Below are 9,800 nucleotides of genomic sequence, written 5' to 3' on the forward strand. Positions count from 1 at the left end.
GTAAAATAAGATGCTAGGTGTAAGCAAGGCCATAAGCATATAGGTAAACTTGGATAGGACTAATATGTTAAATCAGGGTGATTTTTCAACAAATAGACAGATATTTTCCTTTCCATGGTTGCAAGAGCTTATCTCTTTTAGTTAACTTTCTATTAAAATGTATTGTAGTGAGATAATTTCTTTCGGGATATGAATATTGAGTATGTTCACTTCACCATCATACCATTTTATTTGAAAAACTACACAGGAATGTAAAAGTTGTATTTTTTTTAATGATCTAGTTGTAACAGTTTTCCTCCTCTTCTGAGGAGGAGTAGGAAGGATCGGACCAATATGCAGCATGGTACGTGTCCATGTTAATATTTGTTTAAACTGAACACAAAATAACAAGAGCATGACCGAAAACTAAACAGTTCTGTCTGGTGCAGAGACAGAAAACAATCAACCACACTCAAAATGGGAAAAAAGGCTACCTAAGTATGGCTCTCAATCAGAGACAACGATAGACAGCTGCCTCTGATTGAGAACCATACCAGGCCAAACACATAGAAATACAGAAACATAGAACAACACATAGAATGCCCAAAAAGGAACTAAAGTCAGGACGTGACACTAGTACGTAACATAGTACACTTATCAGAATTTTGTTGTAATCCAGAAAGGTTTGAATAGTTGTCTAGATCATCTATGAGGATGTGGAGGGACATTTGCCTCAATGCTGTCATATCCATGGCTTATTGCTAGTGTGGCTTTCAGTTAGTTACTTTTGGCAACCTACCCTGTGAGAAGGAATATCATCATATATTTCATCAAATCTGACTAACACTGCTTGCTATGAATTCTATTGGAGGGTGTTTGCATGTTTATGTAAAAATACACACCCCTGACTCTCACACAAAACCTATACACATTCCCATACAGCGCAATCGGGAAAGTATTCTGACCCCTTCACCTTTTCCACATTTTGTTACATTACAGCCTTATTCTAAAATGCATTAAATAAGAATTTCCTCAATCTACACACAATATCCCACAATGACAAAGTGAAAACAGGTTTTTAGAAATGTTTGCAAATGTTTTAAAAATATTTACCTAAGTATTCAGACCCTTTGCTATGTGAATCAAAATTGAGCTCAGGTGCATCCTGTTTGCATTGATCAACCTTGAGATGTTTCTACAAATTGGAGTCCACCTGTCGTAAATTAAATTGATTGGACATGATTTGTAAAAAGCACACACCTGTCTATATAAAAGGTCCTACAGTTGACAGTGCATGTCAGAGCAAAAAAACAAGCCATGAGGTCAAAGAAATTGTCCGTAGAGCACCGAGACAGGATTGTGTCGAGCCACATATCTGGGAAAGGGTACCAAAACATTTCTGCAGCATTGAAGGTCCCCAAGAACACAGTGGCCTCCGTCATTCTTAAATGGAAGACATTTGGAACCACCAAGACTTTTCCTAGAGCTGGCCGCCCGGCCAAACCAAGCAATCGGGGGAGAAGGTCCTTGGTCAGGGAGATGGCCAAGAACCCGATGGTCACTCTGACGGAGCTCCAGAGTTCCTCTGTGGAGATGGGAGAACCTTCCAGAAGAACAACCATCTCTCCTTTATTCCACCAATCAGACCTTTATGGTAGAGTGGCGAGACAGAAGCCACTCTCAGTAAAAGGCACATGACCACCCACTTGGAGTTTGCCAAAAAGGCACCTAAAGGACCATGAAAACCAAGATTGAACACTTTGGCCTGAATGCCAATCGTCACATTTGGAGGAAACCAGGCACAGCTCATCACCTGGCCAATACCATCCCTACGGTGAAGCATGATGGTGGCAGCATCATGCTGTGGGGATGTTTTTCAGTGGCAGGGACTGGGAGACTAGTCAGGATCGAGGGAAAGGTGAATGGAGAAAAGTACAGAGAGATCCTTGATGAAAACCTGCTGCAGAGCACTCAGGACCTCAGACTGGGGCTAAGGTTCATCTTCCAACAGGACAATGACCCTAAGCACACAGCCAAGACAACGCAGGAGTGGCTTCGGGACAAGTCTCTGAATGTCCTTGAGTGGCCCAGCCAGAGTCTGGACTTGAACCCGATTGAACATCTCTGGAGACCTGAATATAGCTGTGCAAAGACGCTCCCCATCAACCTGACAGAGCTTGAGAGGATCTGCAGAGAAGAATGGAAGAAACTCCCCAAATACAGATGTGCCAAGCATGTAGCGTCATACCCAAGAAGACTAGAGGCTGTAATTGCTGCCAAAGGTGCTTCAACAAAGTACTGAGTAAAAAGAGTCTGAATAATTATGAAAATTTGATATTTCAAAAACCTGTTTTTGCTTTGTCATTGAGGTATTGTGTGTAGATTGATGAGGAGAAAAAACAATTTAATCAATTTTAGAATAAGGCTGAAACGTAACAAAATGTGGAAAAAGTGAAGAGGTCTGAATACTTTCAAATGCACTGTACACTGCATATACACCTACACAAACACACACTTCTGCAGTCATCATATACTGCTGCTACTCTGTTCTTTATTTTACTCTTTATCATCTATCCTGATGCCAAGTCACTTTACCCTGCCTTCATTTGCATATCTACCTGAAATACTGTACCTCATACCCCTGCACATTGATCTGGTACTGGTATTCCCTGTCTGTATATTGCTCCATTCTTGTGTATTTTACTCCTCGAGTTACCATTTTTTACTATAATTTTTTTTTTTACTCTGCATCGTTGGGAAGGGCTCGTAAGCAAGCATTTCACAGTAAAGTCTACACCCATTGAAAATCGACGCACGTGACAAATAAGAATGTGATTTGATTTATCCCAGGCCAGATTCACATTTCAAGCCTAAATCAAAAATGAACATTTCCAAAAGGTAACAAAAATATCAAAATACAGTCAACTTGATAATTTACATTCTTACCAACCATGAAAGAAACCTGCTAAACATGTTCGAATTTACCACCTGAAAATTACTTACTTACTGGCTGTTTACTAGCTCAATAACAACATGTTCATCCATTATCTTTCAGCAGGATCAAGAAAATTTAAGCCATTAGACAGTCATGGTCAAGGTGGGTAGCCCACGTCAAGAACTAGGGCATGTCAGTATGTCTACTATTGCTCTCTTTCTCAGATTCATTGGTTTAGAGAGAAGCACTTCTCCATGCCTGTCGGATCTGTTTCCATGGAGTCCCGAGAATGGAGGCAGTGATGAAGAAAAACACCAAGATGAGGCCCTTGGCCAGAGACAGGGAGTACGACTCACCTGGAGATAGAGGGGTGTAGGGAAAGAGTTAATCCTACTGTCATCATCCATTTAGCATATTTAATTAGTCACATTTTGGGACAGCAGAGTCTCACCTGTATAATACCTGGTGAGGGGGAAGGCAAGCTGGGGCCAGCACACATCGTTCCTGTCGCAGTCATACTCAGTAAAGTTAATCTGAAACCTGAAGGAGACCAGGGCAGAACCACATCAGAGTTTTATTCACTGCACTTACCAACTGTTCAACATAGTCAGGAAATCTTATACTGAGGCTATATTTAAATTCTCAGGCCTTTAGCCTTTCAGACTCACCTGGTTCTGGGTGGTCCTGTGTTGATGGAGATATCAGTGAAGGTGATGGAAGAGGTGACAGGGAAAGTCTGAATCCCAGTCGGCTCCAGACAGGGGTCACCCCCTCCACACTCAAACTTCCAAGTGGACACATGGTCACTGTGGAGAGGCAACACTCACATCAGAGACAGTGGAGTAAACAAGGAGGACTTTATTCAATCACACATCCAATCAATGCATTGTAATGGGCCCGTCCTGAGTATGAACAGAAGGTCAGCACAGACAGAAAGGAAAGATGTTTGTGATGGCAATGGACAGTGTTGTAGGCTGTTACCACATACCTGACTTCCACTGCTTGTATCTCCCGCTGAGGCAACCCCCCCACCACCTCTGTCACAATGCTCCTAACATGGATGTGCCGGTGGGAGGGAATCCCAGAACATATTCCAATACCACCACCCACAGGCTGGTTGGAGTTCAGTTCTACAACTGTTGGTTATTCAGTGTGTTGGATACAGAAGTGCAATTGAAGCAAGCAACAAAGCCAAAATAATGAATTAATAGGGTGAATATTTTGGGTAATATTTAGATGAATTTAACAGTTAAAGTTTGAAAGGTTTCTACTCACAGCTAATGTTCAACCAGTCAGTCAGGTTCAGAACATCTGGGTCTCCATTCCTCGCTATGTGTGTTGCTGTGCTCAGTGCCCTCTGAAGAGAGGCCACATTCTGACTAGCAGAGGTAAAAAAAAAAAAAGGAGGTCAAACATTTTACAGGAGACATGGATCCTTTCCATTTGCAGGCATGCAGCTGTAATTTGATCAACTCCAGAAATGCTATTTATCTGTGTGTGTGTTTCAAGTTTCTAAGTTGTATTATCGCATGCACAGTATGTGTAAAACAGTACGGGACACACTCTTTTTACACGACTTCGATACAAAGATTTTCGTAGCAGGTTAGGAGAGCATTTTCGCTAACCCTAACCCTTTTCTTAACCTTAACCTCAGTCTCCTAACCTGCTACGAAAAAGTCGGTGTCGAAGTGGCGTGAAAATAGTTTTTTTGTGTATCCAGTGACTCACCTAAGCAGGCTACATTGGGTCAGGTTCTGTAGGCTCACAGGTAACAGACATCCTGCAGTTGAATTCTCCCCAAATAGTACTATTCTCCCCTCAGAGGCACACAGTCCACTGCTTACTGAAAACAGAAATAGAAAAACATGAATACACATACACTAACAGGCCACAAGCCATCCAACAGCTGTAACTGCTGGTTCTCACAATAGTCTAATCAAAGTGCCTAAGCTAAAATATGTAATATATTTTTGATGTGTAGAGTTAAATAATTGAGACCTTTCAAAGCCGTTGATTTTTCAGTGCACTATCCATGGTACAAAGACGACCGTTACCTGGCTTCCAAAGATTGACTGGGGTCCTCTGTATGACTGTTCCATTCCCCAAGGTGTCCACAATCCCACCAATCACAGGCCTGCCCACCTGGTAACCTGAGAGATTACACAAGGCTTTGTCTGTAAATCAGTGAAACTAGTCTCATCTTTTTATGTTGCACATTAAGATCCCCATTATGAAACGCTTAGAAAAAGTGTATTAGGTTGCACAAACCTGGGTTCCCCGAGTTGGGCTGAGCCAAAGCATCTCCATTCAGAAACACAACTGAATAGCTGGCTGTCAAACCCACTGTGAGAAACACATAAAAGCAGGACAATTATCTGTTAATCATTAACAAACACAACGTCAGCGTTGATAAGGATAATTAATGATACTACAAATACCCAGTAATGCCCAGCATGTAAAAACTAAACAAAAGAGGCCCTTACCACTAGCAGAAAGGACATTCCCAAGTATGCGGGTTAGTGTGATATTTGTGAGACCATTCCCTTTCCAGAAGAATTTGTAATTTAAGGCCAAGGTCACATTTTCACACAGCAGTCTGCCATCTTCAGCCACAGGACTCGCGACAAAGGGCCTCAGATCAACAGCCATTTTATCTGTGACATCCACTGTGACCACACCTGAAATGTTTCCCAATGACCACACAAAGCAAATCAAATCAAATCAATCAGAAAAAGTTGAAAAAGTAAGTAATTGTTCTGATCATAGAGAGAGAGAGAGAGTACCCCCTTGGCCATCCCTGACTTGCACCCTCAGCTCAGTTGGTGTCATCTGTAAGGGGGGTCCAGTTGGGCAGGAAAGGAGACGGGTCACACACTGCGCTTGGAAGTTTTTCAAAAATGCCACAGGGGCATTATCTACACACTGGCCAACCAGGGAGTTCTGAGGAATTAAGACATAAATTAGACATATCAGATGGCATAGACGACAAAACACTTTGCTTTGAGCCACAGAGACTTCTGACTGTACATTTACAAACACACAGTGAGAGAGAGAGAGAGAGAGAGAGAGAGAGAGAGAGAGAGAGAGAGAGAGAGAGAGAGAGAGAGAGAGAGAGAGATATTCAGACACACAAGTCTAACCTGAGGAATGGTGAAATACTGATCACTTATGGTGAAAATGGGATCCCCCTGCTGGTAGATATGTGTGGGCAGTGGAGCTGACAGCACTGGCATTTGGAAAGATGGCCTGGGCTTTGGTGTGCTGGATCACATATAGAAGAAGGCATAACACATATTAGGTCGATGCAGTAAAGGAGATATAGCAAAAACAAAAACTCTATCAATTAAGATTGAAGTCTATGTTTATCAAGACAAAACTGTCTTAAGGAAATAGACGGCGCCTCACATTGTGTCCCCTTCATAAAATAGTCCAAGGAAGGGATTGTTTTCAGGCAGGGAGATGACACAGAGAAATGGAAACCAATCAGGGGCATTTTCAGCAGACTGTGCAATGCACAGGTAATCAGGAACTGGAGAAACTTCCCCTCCAAAGGGCCCCGAAAGACACTGGCCCTGAAACAGCTTCAGGGCTTCAGGGGAACAGTCCTGGGGGAGACACATGACAGAAACACCATTACCTGATGGACAGACAAACATAATCAAAATGTCTACTCTAGCCACAGAGCAAGCAGATTAGTATGTGTAAAGATGGATGTAAATACCTTGTCACAGCAGCATCGCACATCACAGGCTCCCTCAGTGAGGTCGCAGGAACAGGAGCCCAGGGGCCGGTACACTTGGTTGGGAATTACTGTTTTGTTGTCTGACAAAAATAAAAAAGCACTATTAAAAAAGGGGGACAACCAGACAAACAAAATATCTCTTGGATTGATTAAAGATACCTACTTTAAAAAGAGCCAGACTTACCAGACACAGGTTCAGTGGGAAACACCTGGGCATAGATCCTAGCCTGGATTAGCAGTGAAGCCTGAGATGTGTTCCCCAGACAGGCAGACACACGTAGAGTCTCCAGCACACACAGTGGCTCAGGACAGCAGTCTGTGTCATTATTATTACCACACAGGAGCAGGCTGCGGTTCAGACTCAGCTGCACTCGCACTGTAGTCTGACACACAGGGAAAGAGATAGGTTGCAGGGAGACAGCAATTAAGTGGCGAGAGTAATTTCCATGAAGAAAGTTCTGAATGGTGTCAATCATTTGGTGTCTTTGTGTGCAGACAAGACTATTTGGTTGCTAACAAAATATTTTATGTCAACTTAAACCATGAAAAAGCAGCCCACTTGTGTGGTATGTGGTGCTGCTAAAAAGCCAGGTAGAGGTAGCAGTCATTTTTGGTAGCAGTGGTCAGGGGGGACTCTGTCGTGCTAAAAAAACAGCTCCTGATGAGAGCAGTATGTCACACACTTACCTTGCCCACCAACTCCTGTGTGAGAACCCACTGTGTCAGATCTTCTGAGCATGATGGGGGACCTGTCAAAATGAATCCACAAAATGCATGTCATTGCTTACAAAACCCATGCCATGGACAATGACAAGTGCTCACTGACAACACCATGCAAGTAGCTTATTTACCTGGGGGATTGGAGCGCGATAGAGAGCTCAGGGTCAGGGATATGCCAGATGTGTTTCCAAGCAAGAAAGCAGCCAATCTAGGTCCAGATGTGACGAGATACGACGGCTGAAAAACTAGAAAAGGGATTGCTGCTTGATGTTAGCCAGGTAACGTTAGCTAGCTAAAGTTAGCTAGCCTTAGTTCCACACATCATGTTAGTTGATTGATTGATGGAAAAAGTATGAGAGTTGAATGACTTACCGACATTGCTCTTTGCATCCGTAATCAAAACAATCAGAAGAATGTATGCACATCGACATAGAACACGTGCAGAAAGTATATTAGCCATCGCAGATAATATCGGTTCACCAGGGAGTCGCCATTTTTACGAAATGTTGTAGAGATGTCTAGCTATGGCAACGACATATCAACCAATCACAGCTTATACGATGACTTATTCTCTCGTGCTCCATAGAGGCCATGCTACTGTTCAGACAGTCAACAGCGACGCTTGTGGAGCCGAGTGTGTACTATATAAACAGACAAATAATCATGCAACTGTTAAAGAACGCCAACTTCTTGAAACCAACATGCAACATTATATATAATCTCTGCATGCACTCGAATTAATTTGCAACACAACATGAAAACAAAAGCATAATGTTGCAAAGATGATCTGTTGAGCCAATGTATAATCCTATACACTAGATGGCGGCAATTCATCAGCTCCATTAGTTAAAATTACAAGGAAAAACACGAGAAAGGAAGCAAAAGCCTTAGGAATTAGCAAACAATGGTGCCTGTTGGATCAGTCGAAGATCAAATGAAAGCTGTACTAGACTGTCTGGTCACTGAGGATAAAATACCCATAGATGCCAGCACTACTTTGAAGCTCTTCATAAACAAGCTTGACGAGTGCTCAAGGTAAATCTGGTTGGGAAGTGAATAAAAAATATAAAAAATAAGTGCCTAATGTGTTTTCTCTGGCATTTGTAGGGAAGAGCATGTGTAGCCTCACCTGTATTTGAATGATGTACTACTGCTTCTGCCAAAATATCTGGGATTTTGTGGCACAGGCAGTATGTGGTAGTGCAATGACTGGAACGAACTGCAAAAATCACTGAAGCTGGAGACTCATATCTCCCTCACTAACTTTAAGCACCAGCTGTCAGAGCAGCTCACAGATCACTGCACCTGTACATAGCCCATCTGTAAACACCCCATCCAACTACCTCATCCCCATACTGTATTTATTTATCTTGCTCCTTTGCACCCCAGTATCTCTACTTGCACATTAATCTTCTGCACATCTATCACATCTATATTGTAATTATTTCGCCACCATGGCCTATTTATTGCCTTACCTCCCTTATCTTACCTCATTTGCACACACTGTATATATACTTTTTCTATTGTATTATTGACTGTATGTTTGTTAATTCCATGTGTAACTCTGTTGTTGTACGTGTCCAACTGTTTTGCTTTATCTTGGCCAGGTCGCAGTTGTAAATGAGAACTTGTTCTCAACTAGCCTACCTGGTTAAATAAAGGTAAAATAAAAGAAATACATTTTTACCCCTTAACCACAAGGTTGCTGCTTCAAGCTCTGCAATGACTGTTCTCATTCAATCACTACGTTGGTGGCAGCAGTGATATATTCTCTGCGGTCTCTGAGTGACTGGTTCAAGCCCACCACTGACTGTTCCTACCATCTTGTTACACATACATTGTTTGCCGTTTGTGTCACTGTCTCTTGATGGCATCACATATTGTTCCCACACCAGATACAAACATACACAGACGCACATAAACAACGACTACATCTCATCTGCCCAGTCCTGCATTCTCACACCCCCATCCCTAGTGCCTGCATTATTATTATTATAATATATTTTTTTACCTTTATTTAACTAGGCAATTATTGATTTTCACATGGCCTTAAATTGTACCAATTTGTTTTTCTTGGTCGCCCATGCTATTTCAATAATAAATCGTTTGAGTTTCCATGGTGATGTTTTCAATGATCAGTATTAACTCATTTGCTATTGTTACGGTTTTCTTCGGGTGAAGGAGAGTCGGACCAAAATGCAGCATGGTAATTTTCATACATGTTTAATAATGAAGAAAAACAAACAATACAAAAACCGGAACATGAAAACCTATACAGCCTATCTGGTGACAACAAACACAGAGACAGGAACAATCACCCACAAAACACTCAAAGAATATGGCTGCCTAAATATGGTTTCCAATCAGAGACAACGATAATCACCTGCCTCTAATTGAGAACCAATTCAGACAGCCATAGACTTA

At 42.0% G+C, this 9,800-nt stretch overlaps 1 protein-coding gene across 2 annotated transcripts; it reads right to left on the reverse strand.

Moving 5' to 3' along the window:
- Positions 1-254: 254 nt before the first annotated feature.
- On the reverse strand, positions 255-7,905 carry LOC139390173 (tectonic family member 2). 2 transcript variants are annotated; one of them, XM_071137407.1, is made up of 17 exons: positions 7,749-7,902; positions 7,508-7,621; positions 7,344-7,405; positions 6,841-7,039; positions 6,636-6,736; positions 6,320-6,519; positions 6,055-6,175; positions 5,698-5,854; positions 5,398-5,592; positions 5,183-5,257; positions 4,969-5,064; positions 4,643-4,757; positions 4,190-4,293; positions 3,903-4,050; positions 3,583-3,720; positions 3,366-3,454; positions 255-3,270 (listed from the first exon to the last, which is right to left on the reverse strand). In XM_071137407.1, exons 1-17 carry the CDS (start codon positions 7,834-7,836, stop codon positions 3,149-3,151), a joined length of 2,124 nt encoding a protein of 707 aa, XP_070993508.1. In that variant the 5' UTR covers positions 7,837-7,902; the 3' UTR covers positions 255-3,148. The 2 variants fall into 2 exon arrangements, with proteins under 2 accessions (XP_070993508.1, XP_070993507.1); XM_071137406.1 differs by having other exon boundaries at positions 347-3,270; positions 7,508-7,636; positions 7,749-7,905.
- Between the last annotated feature and the right edge of the window lie 1,895 nt (positions 7,906-9,800).

The sequence above is a fragment of the Oncorhynchus clarkii genome, chromosome 30, assembly GCF_045791955.1.
Source record: "Oncorhynchus clarkii lewisi isolate Uvic-CL-2024 chromosome 30, UVic_Ocla_1.0, whole genome shotgun sequence".
Lineage (NCBI taxonomy): Eukaryota > Metazoa > Chordata > Actinopteri > Salmoniformes > Salmonidae > Oncorhynchus > Oncorhynchus clarkii.